This window comes from Panthera leo, chromosome A1 (genome assembly GCF_018350215.1).
Source record: "Panthera leo isolate Ple1 chromosome A1, P.leo_Ple1_pat1.1, whole genome shotgun sequence".
In the NCBI taxonomy this organism is placed as follows: domain Eukaryota; kingdom Metazoa; phylum Chordata; class Mammalia; order Carnivora; family Felidae; genus Panthera; species Panthera leo.
In genome coordinates, this window is record NC_056679.1 from 171,907,818 (window position 1) to 171,930,900 (window position 23,083).

The 23,083-nt window shown below is 36.1% G+C and overlaps 1 protein-coding gene and 1 pseudogene across 5 annotated transcripts in view; both read left to right on the top strand.

Moving 5' to 3' along the window:
• APC (APC regulator of WNT signaling pathway) overlaps positions 1–23,083 on the top strand; it is a 149,042-nt gene that overhangs the window by 80,422 nt on the left and 45,537 nt on the right. For all 5 annotated transcript variants that reach the window (XM_042945219.1, XM_042945234.1, XM_042945245.1 and 2 more), the window contains exons 3-6: positions 465–549; positions 1,555–1,756; positions 8,314–8,422; positions 11,544–11,657. In XM_042945219.1, the coding sequence (XP_042801153.1) occupies positions 465–549; positions 1,555–1,756; positions 8,314–8,422; positions 11,544–11,657 (510 nt within the window). The remainder of the gene's footprint in view (positions 1–464; positions 550–1,554; positions 1,757–8,313; positions 8,423–11,543; positions 11,658–23,083) is intronic.
• LOC122202328 lies at positions 363–513 on the top strand (annotated as a pseudogene).

Below are 23,083 nucleotides of genomic sequence, written 5' to 3' on the forward strand. Positions count from 1 at the left end.
TTCTAAACATATAACTAGCTTTTACAACTTGGGCAGGACTTTTGAGTCTTGCTTGACCCATCCGAAAAATGAAAATAATTCACCTTGTATTGTTTTAAAAGTTAGAGATAATGTATCTTAACTGTTCCATATAGTATCTTGCATAGAGACTCCCCATAATCTCCATTATCACTCCAAATATCACTATTGTTATTGAGATATAATTTATTATTCATAATTAATAATAGGTAATATATGTAGAGTGCTTTACAGCTTAAGATACATTTTCACATTGGTCTGAAATAACTTTTTTCCCTAGCCTACCTAAACACCAGGAAACTTAGAAGCATATCTTCAAGAATTATTTAGAATTTTGTCATGTTAGCTTTGCGCAGTGGCAGTATCGTAGCCAATGAGGTTTATCCGAGGCGCGATTATTGCTAATTGAATTTTGTCATGTTAATATATTGTGTTCTTTTTTACAGGAAGTACTTAAACAGCTACAAGGAAGTATTGAAGATGAAGCTATGGCTTCTTCTGGACAGATTGATTTATTAGAGCGTCTCAAAGGTAGATTTTTTTAAGTATTTTAAAGTAATTTTTAAGCTCCAGTTGTCAACTTTAGGTGTGTATATCCAAATACAGCTTCCCTTGAGCATTGGTTTCAGTTTTGTTGGTATAACAGCCTTATCTATTAGGGTTAGTTGTTAAAATACAAATACATAAAATGTCTCTTTGTCATTCCTTCAGTTAGACATTTAACTGGCTTTGAATAAATTATTTTAGATTTCTTATTTGATTATTTTTCAGCTCTTTTTAAAGCTCATTTCTATTACGCCAGTCTCTAAATAGGCCTTTAGTAAGCTGTATGGGACAGACTGGGCTTATTTCCTTACTTGAAGGAATAAATGCCCTTCTCTGTTCCATCCAGGATAGAAATGCTTTGTCTTGTCACATATAGAAGCTGATTATATGCCATTTTTAGTAGAATTTTAAAAGAGTATCTTTCTCATTTTGTTGCTTAAAAATTCAAATACCAAAACAGGTAAAGTGCTTAATGATAATTGAAACTTGGCTGAGAAATTACCTTTGGGTCCTAAAATATATTATTATTTAGCAGGAATCTGAGCAAAGATACTTTGTCTGATTTTCCTTTAACACACTCCTTTTCCCCCTGATTCAAGCTGACTTTGGAGGGAAGTTTAGTCATTGAGTTTCTTAATAATTGTTTATTCAGTCATGTGTATTTGTGCCTTCCTCTGTTACAAATTTAGAGTTGCAGTGAACACTTTTTTTTTTTTAAGACTTGATATTTGTATATATTGCATTTATATCTGGAACTAGCAGTCAGCGAATATCTATGAGCATCAGCGTTTGTGATAAGGATTTTCTCTGTTCCCTGCATAAATTTGCTACTCCTACAGGCATTATGTAATATAATGTATATGCAATTATATTATGGGTTAAAATTTGAGGACTAAAACATGAACCTAATATTTTATTTAATTGCATTAGCAATATTTTAGACCACTTTAAAGCAATTGTTATATAAAAACTTGTCTCTCTTTTATTTAGAACTTAATTTAGATAGCAGTAATTTCCCTGGAGTGAAACTACGCTCAAAAATGTCCCTCCGTTCTTATGGAAGCCGCGAAGGATCTGTATCTAGTCGTTCAGGAGAGTGCAGTCCTGTTCCTATGGGTTCGTTTCCAAAAAGAGGGTTTGTAAATGGAAGCAGAGAAAATACTGGTTATTTAGAAGAACTTGAGAAAGAAAGGTAACTTTTCTTCATTAAATAGTAAACTTGAATGTTCAATTTTTTCCATTATTTTGTCATTTTGTAAATACAAGATAGGAATTTACGAAGCATGTATGGCAGATGATCACTAACACTTAAGAGAGCATTTGCATTTATTAATTCAAAAATAGTATGTTACTGATCATACTTATATTAAATCTAAAAATGTAAAGAGGCAAAATTAAATCTGAAAATGTAACAGAGGCAATTCCTGGGATTCTAAGATTTGTACTTTGTTACTTAAATGCTTCAAGTGCCCTGTATACATGATCATAATAGTTACATCATTTAAAATATGTAACTGATTTTTAATTGAATTTCTTGGTACCTTTTGAAATAAATTCAGTAACTCCAGAGCCAGTATAAGGTAACTTTCCATTAGGGATGGCCTATTACAAGTGGCCACAAATGAAACATTCCTTTATTTTTTTGTTTGTTTATTTTGAGGGAGAGAGTGATTGCATGGGGGCACCCAGGTTGGGGAGGGACAGAGAGAGGAGGGGAGGAGATTGGGGGGTGGGGGTGGAGAAAGAGAGAGAATTCCAAGCAGGACACAGAGCTCGAATGCAAGAACTGTGAGATCATGACCTGAGCCAAAATCAAGAGTTGGACCGTTAACCTCCTGAGCCACCCAGGCGCCCCTGAAACGCTTCTTAACTTATCGGTTTCAGTGTCTTAGAAAACATTACTTGACATATATTATGAGTCTGGTTTCTCATAGCTAATGTGTTAACTTCTTCTCTTACTGAAGTTAAAATCATCTCACTACAAATACCAGAATATCTATCACCAAATACCAGAATATCTATCACCCACCAAGAGCTTTTTCAAATGTTTTGTAAAAGGTTATGAATTCCTTAATGCATAAATATCTTATTTTTATATTCCTAAAAATTCTATTAAACTTGAAGAAATATTAAAATGTATAAACATTACATATTAGCTCTGCCATCTCGATCATGTCATTAAATTTGGTATTGTTTTCTCCTGTAAAAGAGGAACATGGTTCTACCTTGCAGAGTTGTAAAAAGTGATTATTAGCATAAAAATGTCCAGCATATCTAACTGAAAGGCAAAAGACCTTTTGCTGCTCTCTCTCTGGTTTCAGGTGTGTCCATCTGTAAAAATAGGTTAATCTTCTGGACCAGAAATAGTGTTAAGCTTTCTTTCATCTTGAGTTTACATGAGTCTCTGCTTCTTCCCTCGAGCCAGGAATATTTCTGTCTGACCCTATAGGAAACACTGTTGTGAATAACAAGCATCTACCATCTTCCATCTCTGTCCCCTTTGAACTGTATTAAGAAACAGAGGATTTGTGAGCATACCATCTTTCCTAGGAACTAACTTTGCATCACATAGATAAAGCCCTGAGTTTATTAGCAGAGAGAGAGAGAAGAGAGTATGTGTGTAGTTCTGATTTATCTTGTGCCCTCTTGGTTCTCACTGTGTTGGAGAGAGGTAAAAATTGAGTCCTTGATTGTATGACACAATCTTTATTTTGCTGTCACACTCATTTGCTAGTTCAGATAGGTCTACGGTCAAACTCATTTTCCTTCTTCATTATCAATGTCATTGATGAGAAACTTAATACCAATCTGATTCTCATTCCTTTGTAGGTAGCCATTTTCCCCTCTTTTGAAGCTTTTAGAATGCCTCAGTATACATGTTTTCTTCATTCATTATGCTGGATAATCACTGTGCCCTTTTGATCCAGAAATATATTTCCTTCAACTTTTGAAAATTCTGTTACATGATTTCTTTGATGACTTTCTCCTCTCTCTTTTTTATTCTTTCTTTCCCTCTGTTAAATCATAGATTCACTCTCTTTGTCTCTTTTTTTCTTGTTTTCTTTATTGCCCAAGATAAGTGCTAGAAAGTAGTCAAGCCAGGACTCAAACCCAGCTACACAGCTCTGTAATCTTTTTGAACCTCAGTTTTCCAATCTGAGGAGTGAGCCTAAGAATAACTACCTCAAAGGGTATTGTGAGGGTTAAACTAGATTTAAAAAATAATTGCTCTCTCTCTCAAAATAAATAAACTTTTGAGAAAAAGAAATTAAAAATAGGGCTTCTGGGTGGCTTGGTTGAGCGTCTGACTCTTGCTTTCAGTTCAGGTCATGATCTTGTGGTTCATGAGTTCAAGCCCCATATCATGCTTTGTGTTGGCGGTGTGGAGCCTGCTTGGGATTCTCTTCCCCCACCCCATCTCTCTCTCTCTCTCTCTCTCTCTCTCTCTCTCTCTCTCTCACACACACACACACACACACACACACACTAAATAAACTTAAAAAAAAAGAAATTAAAAAATATTTAGAACTGTGTCTGGTCCTTAGAACATTCAATAAATGTAGGCTATCATCATGTTAGCTATTCACTCATTTAACAAATATTTATTAAATACCTAATACATACGTGCCATGCTCTTTTAGATGACCCTAAGTTAGAAGACTAAGAAGGCACAAGATTTACTTTTTTAAAGAAAATTGTTAATAATCACTAAATAAGCCCAAACCTAAAGAGCTATCTGTCTCTGAGTCTAGACCTAGTTTTAGTTCTGAGCCTTAAACGGTGTTGTAAACCACTATCATTTAACCACTTGTTAACACTTTGGCTCAAGACATTGTGACCTTGGCTTCCTCAGAGCATTTTATCACAGTTTGACCTTAATCTTAATAACAGCTTGTCCCTCTTCTCCCTAGCCTCCCCTCCACCGTCATCACTAACATTGGCCTATCAATTTAAGCACTTTTAACATCCAGCTGTTGCTTAATGATGAGCCCATTTATTGGAGAGTAATCAGAGGAAATAGCAGCATCACCATCTATCTCTCTCTTCATGCCTCTAAGTCCTGGTAGGTCCTGTGGGTTCTCACCAGGAAACACTGAAAAATAAAATCAGATCTCATCTTTATGCCAGCTTGTGAAAGGAGTTTAGGTTTTCTCCTGTGCTTTCTCCTGCTTCTGTCGTCAGAAATGGGAGGGATGAGGTAGATTCTCATTAGTCTGCACCTCCCCCAACATTGCTACAATCATAAGCAGGGGCTTACTGTCTTATAAGCAAGGGCTTACTGTCTTTCCATGGATTCCCTCACTACTAAGCTTGCCACATCAAAAATGAAGGCATATTTCTTATTTTTTAAGTTGTTTCTCAGTAATGGAAAGGGAATTTTAGCAAGAATAGAACCTTTCACATTCACATGTATATATATTTTGCAAAACAATATAATCAAACAGAATTTTAAAGTAACAGTTTTAAAGTGGACATCATCTCTGTAAATGAGCAAACCCCAGAAGCCATAATAGAAAATATCCACAAATTTGACTACAAAAAAAATTCAAAATTTGCTACATGACAAAAGCATTATAAACAAAGTTTAAAGACCAGTGATAAACAGAGAAAATACATTTACAACCCATATAACTGACAAAGTACAATCACTCTTAATATGGATGAGGTCCTATAAGTAAGTAAGAAAAAGTTACAGGCAAGGAAATACAAATGGTTTTCAAATTGAATAATTGCTTATCCTGGGGTGACTGCGTGGCTCAGTCAGCTAAGCATCCAACTTCGCCTCAGGTCATGATCTTGGCGATTCACAAGTTCACTGCTCAGAGCCTAGAGCCTGCTTTGGAATCTGTGTCTCCCTTTCTCTCTGCCCCTGTCTCTGTCTCTGTCTCTCTCTCTCAAAAATAAAAATAAAAACATTAAAAAAATAAAGAAAGTGCTTAACCTTACTAAGAGAAATCAAATTAAAACTGTAGTTGATATACCATTAAAAAAACTGGATATGCAAAAATAAAGATTGATAAAACATCAAGTGAAAGTGGTAGGGGTATAAGTTGGTATAATAATGTAATAAGAACAGTAAGTTAAAATTTTACATACCCTAGGAATTTATCTTAAATACATGCTTGCACATTTGTGAAATGGGGTTATATATAAGGATATTCAGTGCAGCATTGTTTATAATAGCAAAAATTTTGAAAGGCCCTATGTTCCTTCTAAAACAAAACTAGTTACAGGGTATCCCATTATAGATTCATCAATACTCTGCAGCTAGCAAAAAAGATGTAGGACCTTTTTATGTTCTGACATAGAATGATCTCCCAAGATAGATTTTTAGTGAAAAAAAGGTTAATAGGATAATACATAGAATAACATGCTACTGTTCATGTTTAAAAATGTACATGTGGGGGGTGCTTGGGTGGCTCAGTTGGTTGAGCTTCTGACTTTGGCTCAGCTTCTCATGGTCTGTGAGTTCGATTGAGCCCCGCGTCGGGCTCTGTGCTGACAGCTCAGAGCCTGGAGCCTGCTTCAGATTCTGTGTCTCCCTCTCTCTGACCCTCCCCTGTTCATGCTGTGTCTCTCTCTGTCTCAAAACATAAAAGTAAAACATTAAAAAAATTTTTTAAATGTACATGTAAGTGTATACATAGATTCTTGCATTTTTATAGAATATCTCCGGGAAATATACACCAGGAAATGATAATAGAGGTCACTTTGGGAAAGAGCCACATGATAGGAAATCACAGACTTTTTGTACCTACTGAGTTTTATCCCAAATTAACACTCTTATTTTGCATTCATGTTTATAATGATCAGATATAGAGTATCTTGATATTGTTATTGAAGACATTTATTGGGTTGCCCAGGAATTATATAACAAATTCTTCAAATTCCAAACTAAGAAAAAGTTTCTCTGAGAATAACTTATTATTGTTGTACAGTAACAATATATTTCTTTTTTTGTTATTAAGTTTCTGCAACTAATTTTTTTAATTCTAATACAGTTAACATATAGTGTTATGTTATTTTCAGGTGTACAATAGTGATTCAACAGTTCTGTACATTACTCAGTGCTCATCATGATAGGTGTACTCTTAAATCACCCTTCATGTATTTCACCCATTCCCCCCCACCCCCAACCTCCTCTCTGGTAATCATCAGTTCTCTCTAGTTAAGAGTCTGTTTTTTGGTTTGCCTCTTTTTGCTTTGTTCATTTTTGTTCCATAAATTCCACATGAGTGAAATCATGTGGTATGTGTTTGTCTTTTTTGACTGACTTATTTCACTTAGCATTATACTCTCTAGATCTATCCATGTCATTGTGAATGGCAAGATTTCATTCTTTTTTGTGGCTGAGTAATCCATAGTATGTATGTATGTATATATATGTGTGTATACACACACACACACACACACACACACACACACACATCTCCATTCTTCTTTTTTTTTTTCAATATAAAGTTTATTATTAAATTGGTTTCCATACAACACCCAGTGCTCATCCCAAATGTGCCTTCCTCAATACCCATCACCCACCCTCCCCTCCCTCCCACCCCCCATCAACCCTCAGTTTGTTCACAGTTTTTAAGAGTCTCTTATGCTTTGGCTCTCTTCCACTCTAACCTCTTTTTTTTTTTTTTTCCCCTCCCCCATGGGTTTCTGTTAAGTTTCTCAAGATCCACATAAGAGTGAAACCATATGGTATCTGTCTTTCTCTGTATGGCTTATTTCACTTAGCATCACACTCTCCAGTTCCATCCATGTTGCTACAAAGGGCCATATTTCATTCTTTCTCATTGCCACGTAGTACTCCATTGTTTTGTGTTTTTTTTTTCTCTCCATTCTTCTTAATCTGTTCATCTATCATTGGACACTTGAGTTGCTTCCATAATTTGGCTATTGTAAATAATACTACACTAAACACAGGGTGCATGTATCTTTTCAAATTAGTGTTTTCATATTCTTTGGGTAAATACCCAGTAGTGCAATTGCTGGATTGGAGGATAGTTCTATTTTTAATTTTTTGAGGAACCTCCATACTGTTTTCCAGGGTGACTGCACCCGTTTACATTCCCACCAACAGTGCATGAGCATTCCTTTCCCTCACCAACACTTGTTGTTTCTTGTTTTTTATTTTAGCCATTTTGATAGGTTTGAGGTGATATCTCATTGTAGTTTTGATTTGCATTTCTCTGATGATGAGTGATGTTGAGCATTGTTTCATGTGTCTGTTGGCCATCTGTATGTCTTCTTTGGAGAAATACACAGTGACAAAATATTTCTTATTATTTTGGCTGCTGAGAAGCTGAAAGCCATGTCTGTCCAGTGCAGTGGCTTCCTATACTCTAGGTTTGTTTTTTTGTATAATTATTGCTTTTTTTTACTACTCTATTATGCTTTTTATTCTTATATTCACTTTGAGTTTTGTTATATGTGTACTTTTTTCTGTAAACTATCATATTCTTAGACTATGCTAAATGTGAAGAAAACCTTTGGTTGAAATGTGAACATTCTAGTTAGGATGTTTAACATCTTATTTAGGTGGAAAAGTAAAAAACTTTAATACTCAAATTTTAATGATTATAAAATTTTAAGTCCCACCTTCAAAAATCTAAAATCACTAAGTTTTCTGCTTCTTCATTAATAGTACTTTAGTTTAAATAGAGAACATTACAATTACAGCTGATAAGAATTACTTTTATGTATTCTGTTAGCATTTTGTAAACTTCCCCTTTTTTTGAAAAACAGATCATTACTTCTTGCTGATCTTGACAAAGAAGAAAAGGAAAAAGACTGGTATTATGCTCAACTTCAGAATCTCACTAAAAGAATAGATAGTCTTCCTTTAACTGAAAATGTAAGTAACTTAGCTTATTTTAGACTTTAGTCTAACTTTAAACTCAAATGTATAATAATGAATTTTTGTTTGTAAAGGTGATAAAACTTCATTATGCTCAAGCAAATAATTTGTTTTCAGCCCCTAATTAAGAAAATCTATTAAGTTTGAATTTTAAAGGACTCAGGATTCAACTAGGCAATTGGTTTTTTATTCTGTCTGTTTAATTACCAAACGTACTCTGTAGAATTGTTTATTACCATCTATTTTTTTTTTAACCATAGTACATGCCATATAGTTTTTGCAATTAAAGTGTCTTTGAAAAGAATTTGACTGCTATTCCAGTTATTATAAATGACAAAAGCTGTTGGCAAGGATCTTAGGACTTTTTACAAGTACTAAAATTTGGTTTGCAAATATAACTATGTGAAAAAGAATTTAATCTTGTCAGCTTTTCTTTCCCCACACAAGCTCTCCATGTCAACTAATTTATTCATGGGATGACACATGTAAGAGTATTTCAGAATGTTCTGGAATACATTAATAATCTTAAACAAAATTATATTTTACTGTTATCCATAAATACTTTTTACAGTTTAAAAAAAAAATAGGTTAATTAAAATTATATTGTCCTTGGGGCGCCTGGGTGGCTCAGAGGGTTAAGCCTTGGACTTCAGCTCAGGTCATGATCTCACAGTTCATGAGTTCAAGCCCCGTGTTGGGCTCTGTGCTGACAGCTCAGAGACTGGAGCCTGCTTTGGATTCTGTGTCTCCCTCTCTCTCTGCTCCTTCCCCACTCATTCTGTCTATCTCTCTCTCTCTCAAAAATAAATAAACGTTAGAAAATATTTTAAAAAAATATATTGTTCTCTCTTAGCTTTGATTTTTCAATTTCTAATGACATTTTTGAGAGAATATAACAAATGAAAAAGCAAAAGTAGAAAGAAGGAACACAGGGTGCCTGGGTGGCTCAGTCAGTTAAGCCTCTGACTCCAGCTTAGGTCCTGATTTCATGGTTCATGAGTTTGAGCCCCGCATCAGGCTCTCTGCTGTCAGTACAGAGCCTGCTTTGGATCCTCTGTCCCCCTCTGTTTTTGCCCCTCCCCCACTCGCTCACTTTGTCAAAAATAAACATTTTTAAAAAAGGAAGAAGGAATGCTTTTTTCAAAACATGTACTTAGCCAGGTTTCCTCATGGGCATTGTCTGGCAGGAACTGGAACCAGAAGCTTAAATGTACTGTCTCCTAGAACAATCATACAAGATTTTGAGAGGAAGAGAAAGGATCTCTTTTCCTGATAGTGTCCTTGACATCTTCTGGGGAGTTAAGGAGACTCAGATAGTGAAAGAACAGTTAATGGAAAGTTCTTGGATTCAGGGATTAGGAACTCAGGAAGGTTTGGTGGGATTTTTACTCTAAAATAAAAAATACCTAAGCATATTGCTCTCCATTCACTTTGGTAATTAGAACAAAAAAATTTAGAGTCCAGTTGTCTACATGTAATCAGGTTTAAGAAAGTGCTTAGATATATGGGACAACTTGAGAGAATAACTGGTTAATATCTGAAACAAAGATGAGTTGTCAAATAAATTATCCCCATATTTATTAAATAACCCATTTATTTATTGGCATATATAAGACACTATAGACCATTTGGCAACATTAGCAAATGTAAACTGCATGTATATCATAAATTTTTTTTTAATTTCACAGTTTTTGCATTTATATTGGGAAGCAAGTTAAGAACACATTCATTTGCAAATACCAAGATATTAGACATTGCTTTTAAGACATCGATCTAAACCACATTATTGCCACATACTTTGTCATGTTTACCTTTTTATTTTTTGCAGGGCACTTTGGGAAGTGGAGGATAAGTAAGTGGAGTTAGAACTGGCTCATTGGGAATTAGAAATAACATACAGACTAATTCATCTGTGTTGCAACCCATAACTTGGGTATGCCTATAGAAATACATTCTCCGTAGAGTGTCATCTGCATTATTGAAAGGGAAAAGGGTGAGAGTTCCCCTAACTTAACTCACAAAGTAGTTTGGAATCCTTGGACCTACAGAATGTCGTTCTGAGTCAGACACAGGTCTGACACAGCTCTTTGCTAGGCATATAGAGCATAAAAAAATCTATAGCTCTTCCTCATTTCCTTCATGGCCCATTATTATTTTATTTAATCATATTTTAGCTATTACCACTTGTTGTGTTTGTTTTTTTACATTCATTTACTTAGAGAGAGATTGAGAGAGAGAGAGAGAGCATGAGCAGGAGAGGGGCAGAGAGAGAATCCCAAGCAGGCTCTGAGCTGTCAGTGCATAGCCTGACATGGCTTTTGATCTCACAAACCGTGAGATCAGACGTGAGCCGAAATCAGGAGTCAGACATTTAACTGACTGAGCCACCCAGGCATGTGTTTATAAGTTTCATTACCTTGTCCTTTTCATCCTTTTGTATGTCTAGCAGTTATCTTAGTGCCCGGGATTTTAACTATAGGGTTAATTGATTTTTTAATGAATTAACACCCTCCTGTATGAAGAACTTCTTTTTGTTTATTTCAGCTTTGCTTTTTTGAATTACCAAAAAGTTTGTGTTGTCTTGCAATATGTGATTATCTATATTATGTAAAAGCTTTTCCTTGTCCCATTTTCTTCATTTTGCAAATGGGGAGAGTTTCTTTGTTTAATCTGCATGTTTATAACAATCCTTAAATTGAGATACAAACTTAAGGATGATGGATGGTTTCTTGATTTTTCTATGTTGTCCACATTAATATGCTAGTTTTTAGTAATTAAAGTAGTACCCCCTCAGTGCAGAGGATAATATGGGAACTGAAGATAGGCTTACCCTAACTGGACCAGTTATATATTTTAAATGAATCAGTACAATTTAAGTAAAGCCATTTGTGGCTACAGGGCAGTAAAAGTTTTAAACTCAGTATTTCACATCAGGGACCCAGACTGAGCCCAGCACCTATAATCAAATTTTAGGACTCCTGGAAGAACAAAATAATCTTGTTACATGTAGTAACTTACATATTTGATATTCATTTTTTTTTTAGGCATTAATATGCTTTTTTGTTTTTACTGATAAACTTATGAGATATTAGCATTTCAATTTAATTTGTGGTTTTAGTTTTCCTTACAAACAGATATGACCAGAAGACAATTGGAATATGAAGCAAGGCAAATCAGAGTTGCAATGGAAGAACAACTAGGTACTTGCCAGGATATGGAGAAAAGAGCACAGGTAACTTAACTTATTATTAAATTATAAAACAGCACAGGCTAGAGAAGAGCTATTAAGAATGTGATGAATTATAGCTCTGTTAACATTGATTAAATTTTATTATTAAAGATATTTATAAGTCTACCTTCACTTAGGCACTGTTTCAGAATAATAATTTATTATGGCTGCTGCGCATCATAACCAATGTTCACGTGATTCTGCCTCTACCGTATTTCATTTCCCTGATTCTGTTCTGCTGTGCCTTGGAATAGTAAGAGAGAAAAAGTGTTAGATGCTGGTCACCTGGTAGCTGATAGTTAACTTCACTTCTTCTTCAAAAATCTCCTTTGAGATTTTTGCTTCTTGTAATCTAAGTATGTGTAATGACATTCAGAATATTTCACTGCTCTTTAAGTTGTACACAAAAAAAGGGAAGACCTCACTTAAAGAAAGTAGGAAGGAAATATAGAAAGAGGACACAGGGAGAGGTGAAATGAGTTGGATAGAGAACATTCCCATATTTCTACCTCAGTTGATGTCAAGAAAAGAATATTAAATAGCTTTGCTATTTGTCAAGCATTTTCATACATTATTGAATTTAGCACTTTGTATTTACACAAGTGTATTACTCGCTAATGTTTTAAGCCCTGACAAGGCCTTACCATTTGCCTTGTCTGTTTCAAAGCAAGTATGGGCATTAAGAAAGAAAAACAAAAAAAGGAAAACTTTTACAACAAACTGGGAGGAAAACATTATTTTAAAGATTTTATTTAAGGGAATAGTTAATAAAAGGGAGGGCCTACATTTATATGTATGGTATAAATACATTTTTTATTCCAAGAAGTTTATGGTTTTAAAATCACTAATACAAGACATTTTACATCCCCAAACTGTAGTTTTTATCTTTTATATGGTAGTTTCCTAAACACAATGTATATTTGCTTTATGCTAGAGTATGGTGGTAGACTAAGGAGATACTTAAGCCCCAGTACCATGATACATTTTGTAGTCCATACCTGTTATTTTCACAATGAGGCTAGAGGCTCAACTAATATATCTATATTACTTATGTTATGATACATGCATTTAATAACGTTTGTTAATTTCCTCTCACTACCTCCCCTGTCTGTTCAAATTAACATCTTAAATGCCAAAAGTAAAACTTTAAGGGGCTCCTGGGTGGCTCAGTCAGTTAAGTGTCCGACTTCGACTCAGGTCATGATCTCACGGTTTGTGAGTTCGAGCCCTACATCAGGCTCAGTGCTGACAGCCCAGAGCCTGGAGCTTGCTTCTGATTCTGTGTCTCCCTATCTCTGTTCCTCCCCTGTTCATGCTCTGCCTCTCTCTCTCTCAAAAATAAATAAACATTAAAAAAAATTTTTTTTTTTAAAGTAAAACTTTAAAAATAAGCCTTTCAGTAGAAAATATATATGAATATCTTTCTAATATTGGGGTAAAAAAGGATTTCTTAAGCAAGATATAGAATACTATTTGTAAAAGAAAAAACTGATAAGTTTCATTGTATTAAAATTCAGAATTTATCGGGTACCTTAAAAATACATAAATTTTGGGTTTGCAGTTACATGGATGAAACTAGAGGGTATTATGCTAAATGAAATTAGTCAGAGAAAGACAAATATCCTATCACTTAACTCATGTGGAATTTAAGATACAAAACAGATGAACATAGGGGAAGGGAAGCAAAAATAATACAAAACAAGGAGGGGGACAAAACATAAAAGACTCTTAAATACAGAGAACAGCTGAGGGTTGCTTGAAGGGTTGTGGGTGGGGGGATGGGCTAAATTGCTAAGGGGCATTAAGGAAGACACTTGTTGGGATGAGCACTGGGTATTCTACATAGGGGATGAATCACTGGAATCTACTCCTAAAATCATCATTGCACAATATGCTAACTAACTTGGATGTAAATTAAAAAATAAATAAGATAAAAATACATAAATTTGGGGGGAAATGGTAAATAGCCCAGTAAATACATAGGTACAGCTAGCAACTTATTTGGGAGAAGAGAAATTAAATTAGATCCCTAATTCAAACCTTGTATACGAAAAATTACAAATGGGAGTGCCTGGGTGGCTCATTCGGTTAAGCATCTGACTTCGGCTGAGGTCATGGTCTCACGGCTCGTGGGTTTAAGCCCCATATCGGACTCTGTGCTGACAGCTCGGGAGTCTGGAGCCTGCTTTGGATTCTGTCTTCTCTCTCTGTCCCTTCCCTGCTTATGCTCTGTCTCTTTCTCTCTGTCTCTCTCAAAAATAAATAAAATTTAAAAAAAAGAAAAAAAATTACAAATGGATTGAATATCTTAGTGTGAAAAATAAACCTAAAACTAATGGAAGAAAATACAGGACAACAAATGTAATTTTTCATAAAATTTTAAAATATTCTGCAGAAGATAAACTAAGGCAAAATATTTTTAACACATAAAAGGGAAAAAAGTCACTATCCCTATAATGCAAGAATTCCTACAAACTAAGGAAAAAAAAGACATCTGTTTTTTTTTTTTAATGGGTAAAGGATATAATCATTTTATTGAAAAGAAAATGCAGGGGCGCCTGGGTGGCTCAGTCGGTTGAGCATCCGACTTCGGCTCAGGTCATGATCTCACGGTCCATGGGTTTGAGCCCCGCGTCGGGCTCCGTGCTGACAGCTCAGAGCCTGGAGCCTGTTTCAGAGTTTGTGTCTCCCTCTCTCTCTGACCCATCCCCATTCATGTTCTGTCTCTCTCTTTCTCAAAAATAAATAAAAAAAAAAAAATTAAAAAAAAAAAAAGAAAATGCAAGTGATTAGTAAAAACATACAAATGACTGGTAAGCAGTTTAGGGAAATTCAAAATAAAATCCATTCTTGCTCATGACTGTGAGATTGTCAGTTTCCAACTATCTCTGTTAACAGTTTGGTTATTTATTTTGCTTTTTATTTGTTTACTACATATTTGGGCAGCTAATGGTGCCTACCACCTACTGGTGGTGGTCCCTACTCTCCTATACACATGTACACAAAGGCTGGGGAAATGTACATCAAGTTGTTAATGGAGCTAACTTCTAGGGACTGGAGATTGGTAGGCTGAAAGTTCCTCACACTTCCATTTTACCATAATTTTTTTGTAATTGTGTGGCTAATATAGTTTGTATGTTTCCTGGTTGATGGCCATTTAGGTTGTAATTTTTCACTGTTTAAACAGCTCTGGTAAACATACTTATTCATATCTTGTAAGAGTTGTGCAAGAGTTTCTCTTGGTTAACAGCAAACTTTTTCTTAAAGGGTCATAAAAAAAATATCTCATTCTTTGTGGGCCATATGATCTCTGTCACAGCTTCTCAACTCATAGATGTTAGTATGTAAGCAAATAGGCATGGCTGTGCTTCAGTAAAACTTAATTCACAAGATGGCTAACAGGCTTAATTCACAACAGGCTAACATATTGCCGGCCATAACATATGAGTGTTTTGAACTAGTGTTTGCCAAATTGCACTCAAAATGATTTTATCAATTTACATTTCTACTAGTAGAGGTCTCTGTGAGTCACACTTTATAATAGTCAGTGGGCAATGAAACATCAGCTTGTTATTTAATTTATATTTTCTTGAATACTACTGAAGTTGAATATCTTTTCATATATTTATTAGACTGTGGACTTTCTTTCTGCTACTTGTTCATCTTTTTCCCATTTTCCATTATGTTAAATGTCTTACTCTTAAATATTTGAGAGATGTATTAATATCCTCTTGATACCAATCTATTACAGATAATATACACCACATCTCCTCCCTGCAAAATCCATTACCTGTTTTAGATTTGTGATAACAAAACTTAGTTTTTGTTATAGAGCTAATTAATTATATATTGCCATATTTGTGCTTTCTGTGAATTATTTGTACATCTTTTCCTATCCTGGAGTCATAAAGTTACTTTCATATTATTTCTAATAGTTCTAATGTTTTATTTTTGCAATTAGGTCTTTAATTCATCTCCAAAATATAATCATGTATGTTTTAGAGGTTGGGATCTAATTTTACATAAATACAAGTATATATGATTTTATATGTATGTGTGTGTAATTATTCAATATATAACTTACATATTAAATAATATGTTGGTTTTTATTAATATTATATGATCAGTTATATATAATATATATACAGATACATATACATACATGCATATTTATGTTTTTAACAAAATTACCTATTTATTTGATATTCCACTGTTCCCCATTGATTGCTAATGAATTCCATCTCTGGCATGTGGTAAGTTTGTATTTGCTGGATATTTCTAGATTCTGTTCCACTGATCTATTTTAATTTCTCTGTGCCTGCACTCATACCACATTTGTTTTATTTGCTGTAGTTTTATAAATCTTGGTACCTGGTAGAGTGAGTTGTCCTATTTTTGTAAAAATGTGGTTATATTCTGTCTTACTACACTTCCATCGAAATTTCGTATCAGCTTGTTGTCTAATTCAAAGAAAAAATGCCTAGTGCATTTTTTATTATAGTCACATTGAATTTATGAATTAATTTGAGGAGAATTCATATCTTTACAATACAAAGATTGGTTCTTGGTTAAAAGGATGGACTCTGGAGCCAGACCTCCTGGGTTCTAATCCCAGACCTGCTACCTACCTGCACTGATTTTGGGTAAATTCTCTGCCTCGGTTTTCTCATTGATAAAGTATAATGCAAAACTGAAATGTGAGAATTAAATGAGTTAATACATGTAAGAGCACTTAAAGTCTGGCACATGCTAAACACTAAGCAGTATGTATTAGGTGTTATTAATTTTATATCTCCATTCATTTAGGTGTTATTTTTGTTATAAAGTTTTGTAGTGTTCTCTATAAAAATTTTATACATTTTTAAAATTTATTCCTAGATATTATGTAGTTTTTGTTACTGTTATGACTGGAATTTAATTATCCAGCAACCTTCTTGAACTCTTTCATTAAATTGTCTCAGTAGTTTAAGACTTTCTTACATTTTTCTTGCATTTTCCATATGAACTGTCACATTGTTTGCAAAATAATGATAATTTTGTGTGTCCTTTGCAGTTTTTTTTCTCTTTATATTGCATAAGAACTCTAGTACGTCTTTGAATAAGAAGCAGTGATACTGTGTACTCAAAAGTTTTTGATAGTTACCCTTTCTCAAGTTAAGGAATTTACCTGCTATTACTCATTTGTTGAGAATTATCCTGAATCTGTTTTGAACTCTATTACTGTTATAATTTTTTAGAATCAGTTTTTCAAAAGTCATACTAACTACCTTCCCTTGAATTGTTAAGTACTTGTTAGTAAGCATAATTTCATAAATTTTCGAGGGTATCATACAAAAAAAGAAAGAAATACTACTGGCTTCTTCCATTTTCATTTTCAGAAACAGAAGCACAGGGGTTGTATTACTAGAAATCCCCTACTTCATGGGTCACTTGGGTGGCTCAGTTAAACATCTGACGCTTGATCTCAGCTCAGGTCATGATCTCACAGTTTGTGAGTTTGAACCGCCTATTGGGCTCTGCACTGATAACACAGAGCCTGCTTGGAATTATCTCTCTCTCCCCCTCTCATTCTGCCCATCCTCTGTTCCTGCTCTCTCTTTCTCCCTCAAAATAAATAAAATTAGGAAGGAAGGAAGGAAGGAAGGAAGGAAGGAAGGAAGGAAGGAAGGAAAGGAATCCTTTATCTCGGTGGATATCAAGACATAGACTGACTTCGAGATTTACTGACATATTGACAATACAGAAATCAAGAGAGATACTAGTTACAATCTCCTACTATCATCTTCTAAATATTAAAATTTTTAATTTAAGATTTTACTGGTGGACCCCCCCACCCCTGGGCTTTGCATCTATGGAGCCCCTCAGGCAGCTTCACTCTGGGCACTGCCCCCCAACTCTGTGCTTTAGGAGATCTGCCCTCTCCAATACTGTCTTGGCAACAGCCCATGCAAGGCAGTGCCACGGACTTGGCAGTGTGCAGGCAGTTCCTATGGTGGCAAGCACCACTCCAAAGTGACTCCTACCCTGGAAAAAGGGGAAGATAACCACACATACCAGTCAAAGGAAGCCCCAGAAGTGGACCGGAGGCAGACAAGTGCTCTGACTACAGGTCCTGCCCACCAACAGAACCTTCTCAGGACAACACAGGGAAAACACCCAGCAGTTTGGTGCTACTGTATCTCTAGCACACATCTGGTCTGACTCAACCCAAGCCTAAGGCATACCCAGACTAGTCCACTAATACCACAGGAACCAGATTCTGCCCACAACAAGACAAAGACAGCCATTGCAGATGACTGCACTGGACGAGAAAAGCATCTCAGCTGCAACAGCAGAGCACATGCATCACACATAGGAGACACCCCTGAAGCATCAGGTTCTGGTGAATTAGGGACACTGCACAGCAGGGCACTACTGGACCTCTTCTTCATAAGGCCATTACTTTGAAATGCAGAAGATGTAGCTGTCTTTCCTAACATACAGAAGCAGACATAGAGAGTAGGACAAAATGAGACCGAGGACTATGTCCAAAATGAAACAAAAGGACAAAATCACAACAAGAGACCTAAGTAAAACGGAGATATGCAATATGCCTGAGAATTCGAAGAACCAATCATTAATACACTCACTAGACTTGAGAAAAGAGTGGGGGACATCAGTGAGACCCTTAATGAGATATGAAAGACCCAATCAGAGAACACAGTAAATGAAGTTAAAAATACACTAGAGGGAATAAGTAGTAGAAGCACAAGAACAAATAAGCAACTTGGAGGACAGAGTAATGGGAAGTGACCAAGCTGAGCACATGAGAGAAAAAAAATATTATGCAAAATGAGAATAAGCTTAGGGAACTCAGCAACATCATCAAAAATAATAATATTTTCATTATAGGGATCCCATAAGGAGAAAAGGAGGCAAAAAAAATTATTTGAAGAAATAATAACTGAAAACTTACTGAATCTGGGGAAGGAAACAGAAATCCAAATCCAGGAGGCATAGAGATTCCCCAACAAAATCAGTCCAAGAAGGTCTACACCAAGACACATAGTAATTAAGATGGCAAAAGGTAGTGATAAAGAGGCTATCATTCAGGTAGCTAGCAAGGCTATCATTCAGAATAGGAGAAATAAAGAGTTTCCCAAACAAAAAGGAATTCATGACCACTAAACAAGCCCTACAAGAAAAGTTAAAGGAGACTCTTCAAGTGGAAAGGAAAGACCATAAGCAAGAGTAAGGAAAGTAGGAAGCACAGAAGTAGTAAAGAAATAAGTATATCTATAAAAATCAGTCAAGGGACTCACTAAATGAAAGCATGTAAAGTATGATACCATCTACCTAAAATGAAGAAAGGAAAGGAGTGGGTTCAAACTTAAGTGACCATCATCCTAATATAGACTGCTGTATACAGAAGATGTTACAGAAGGAGGGAAGATGGCGGCTTAGGAGGATGCTGGGCTCACCGCGCATCCTGCTGATCACTTAGATTCCACCTACACCTGCCTAACTAACCCAGAAAACCACCAGAAGACTAGCAGTATGGAGTCTCCGGAGCCAAGCGCAGATGAGAGGCCCACGGAAGAGGGTAGGAAGGGCGGAGAGGCGGTGCGTGCTGCACGGACTGGTGGGAGGGAGCCGGGGCAGAGGGGCAGCCTGCCGGCCAAGCTGAGCCCCCAGGTCTGGCTTGCAAAAGCGGAGGGGCCAGACGGAGTGTGTTCGGACAGCAAGCGGGACTTAACATCTGGAAGGTTATAAGTTAACAGCTCTGCTCGGAGAGCGGGAAGGCTGGAGGACAAAGGGAGGGAGAGTTGCTGAGCCCCCGGACGACAGAGCTCAGTTTGTTGGGGTACAAAGGCGCTCGCCAGTGCCATCTCCCTCGCCCATCCCCCAGCCAAAATCCCAAAGGGAACCAGTTCCTGCCAGGGAACTTGCTTGCTCTGCACAAACACCCAACGCTGTGCTTCTGCGGAGCCAACCCTCCGGCAGCGGGTCTGACTCCCTCCCACTGCCACAGGGCCCCTCCTGAAGTGGATCACCTAAGGAGAAGCGAGCTAAGCCTGCCCCTCCTGCCCCCGTGCACCTTGCCTACCCACCCCAGCTAATATGCCAGATCCCCAGCACCACAAGCCTGGCAGTGTGCAAGTAGCCCAGACGGGCCACGCCACCCCACAGTGAACCCCACCCCTAGAAGAGGGGAAGACACCAGTCTGACTGTGGCCCCAGCGGTGGGCTGGGGGCAGACATCAGGGCTGACCGGCTCCGCCCACCAACTCCAGTTATACACCAGGCACAGGGGAAGTGCCCTGCAGGTCCCCACCACTCCAGGGACTATCCAAAATGACCAAACGGAAGAATTCCCCTCAAAAGAATCTCCAGGAAATAACAACAGCCAATGAACTGATCAAAAAGGATTTAAATAATATAACAGAAAGTGAATTTAGAGTAATAGTCATAAAATTAATCGCTGGGCTTGAAAACAGTATAGAGGACAGCAGAGAAGTTCTTGCTACAGCGATCAAGGGACTAAGGAACAGTCAGGAGGAGCTGAAAAACGCTTTAAACGAAATGCAAAATAAAATGGAAATGATGACGGCTCGGATTGAAGAGGCAGAGGAGAGAATAGGTGAACTAGAAGATAAAGTTATGGAAAAAGAGGAAGCTGAGAAAAAGATAAAAAAATCCAGGAGTATGAGGGGAAAATTAGAGAACTAAGTGATACACTGAAAAGAAATAATATACGCATAATTGGTATCCCAGAGGAGGAAGAGAGAGGGAAAGGTGCTGAAAGTGTACTTGAAGAAATAATAGCTGAGAACTTCCCTGAACTGGGGAAGGAAAAAGGCATTGAAATCCAAGAGGCACAGAGAACTCCCTTCAGACGTAACTTGAATCAATCTTCTGCACGACATATCATAGTGAAACTGGCAAAATACAAGGATAAAGAGAAAATTCTGAAAGCAGCAAGGGATAAACGTGCCCTGACTTATAAAGGGAGACCTATAAGACTCGTGACTGATCTCTCTTTTGAAACTTGGCAGGCCAGAAAGGATTGGCACGAGATCTTCAATGTGATGAACAGAAAAAATATGCAGCCGAGAATCCTTTATCCAGCAAGTCTGTCATTTAGAATAGAAGGAGAGATAAAGGTCTTCCCAAACAAACAGAAGATGTTACATACAAGCTGAATGGTAACTACAAATCAAAAACAAGTAATAAATATGCAAGAAATAGAGGAATCCAACTATATCACTAAAGAAAGCCAACTAATCTTGAGAAAAAAGAGCAAGAGAAGAAACAAATGGGGAAAAACTACAAAAACAACCATAAAAGAAGTAACAAAATGGCAATAAATATATACTATCAATAATTACTTTGAATGTAAATGAACTAACCACTCCAATCAAAAGACATAAGGTGATGGAATGAGTAAATAAAACAAGACTCTATATGCTGCCTACAAGAGACTCATTTCAGACCTAAAGGCACATGCAGATTGAAAGTGAAGGGATGGAAAAGCATTTATCATGCGTATGGGTGTGAAAAGAAAGCCAAGGTAGCAATATTTATATCTGACAAAATAGACTTTTAAACAAAGACTATAACAAGAGCCAAAGAAGGACACCATATGATCATTAAGGGGACAATGCAAGGAGATCTAACAGTTGTAAATATTTATGTATCCAACATGGGAACACCCAAATATTTAAAGCAGTTAGTAACAAACATGAGGAAATAATAGAGAGTAATACAATAATGGTAGAGGACTTTAACACCCCACTTAAGATCATCCAAACAAAATCAAAATGAAACAGTGGCTTTGAATGACACACTGGACCAGGTGGATTTAACAGATACATGCAAAATATTGCATCTTAAAACAGCAAAATATACATTTTTTTCAAGGGCACATGGAACATTTTCCAGAATAGATCACATATTAGGCCACAAAACAAGTCTCAACAAATTCAGAAAGATCAAAGGCAATCCATGCATCTTTTGTGACCACAACACTGTGAAATTAGAAATAAACCACAAGAAAAAATCTGGAAATACAACAAATACCCAGAAGCTAAATAACATGCTACTAAGTAATGAATGAAGTCAACCAAGAAGTCAAAGAGGAAATCGGAAAATACATGGAGACAAATGAAAATGAAAACACGGTGGTCCCCAATATTTTTGAATTCTATTCTAAAAGGGAACTTTATAGCAATACAGGCCTACGTCAGGAAGGACAACAGATCTCAAGTAAACAACCTAACATTACACCTAAAGGAGCTAAAAAGAAGAACAACAACATAAAAAAAAATCCAAAGAAATAAATAATAAAGATTAGAGCAGAAATAAATGAAGTAGAAGCTTAAAAAAAAATAGTAGAATAGGTCAACGAAAGCAGAAGCTGGTTCCTTGAAAAGATCAACAAAATTGATAAGCCGTTAGCCAGACTCATCAAAAAGAGAGAGAGAGAGGTCTCAAAATCAGAAATGAAAGAGGAGAAATAACTGACCAAAAATACAAAGGATTATATGGGAATATTTTGAAAAATCATATGCCAAAAAATTGGGCAACTTAGAAGAAATGTATAAATTCCTAGAAACCTGTAACTTTCCAAAATTGAATAGGAAAAAATGGAAAATTGGAAAAGACCAATTACCAGAAATAAAATCAAAAAGATTGCCAGCAAACAAAAGCCCAGACCAGATGGCTTCACTGCAGAATTCTACCAAGCATTTAAAGAAGAGTTAATACCTGTTCTTCTCAAACTACTCCAAAAAAATAGAAAAGGAAGGAAAACTTCTAAATTCATTCTACAAGACATGCATTACCTTGCTCCAAAAAAACAAAGACACTAGAAAAAAAAACTACAGGCCAATATCTCTGATGAACATAGATGCAGAATTCCTCACATAATATTAGCAAACCAGATCCAACAATACATTAAAAAAAAAAAATTCACCACCAAGTGGGATTTATTTCCAGGATGCAAGGATTCCTCAATATTCACAAGTCAATCAACATGATACATTGCATCAATAAGAGAAAGGATTAAAGACATGTGATCATTTCAGTAGACACAGAAAAAGCATTTGACATAATAAAACATCCATTCATGATAAAAACCCTCCACAAAGTAGATTTAGAGGGAACATACTTCAACATAACAAAGACCATATGTGAAAAACCCAGAGCTAACATCATCCTCATTGGGGAAAAACAGAGATTTTCCCTTAAAGTCAAGAACAAGACATGGATGTCCACTCTCACTTGTATTCAACATAATACTGGAAGTCCTAGCCACAGCATTCAGACAAGAAAAAGGAATAAAAGGCATCCGGATTGGTAAGAAAGAAGTAAAACTTTCACTATTTGCATATGACGTGATACTATATTGAAAACCCTAAAGGCTCCACCAAAAAAAACCTACTAGAATT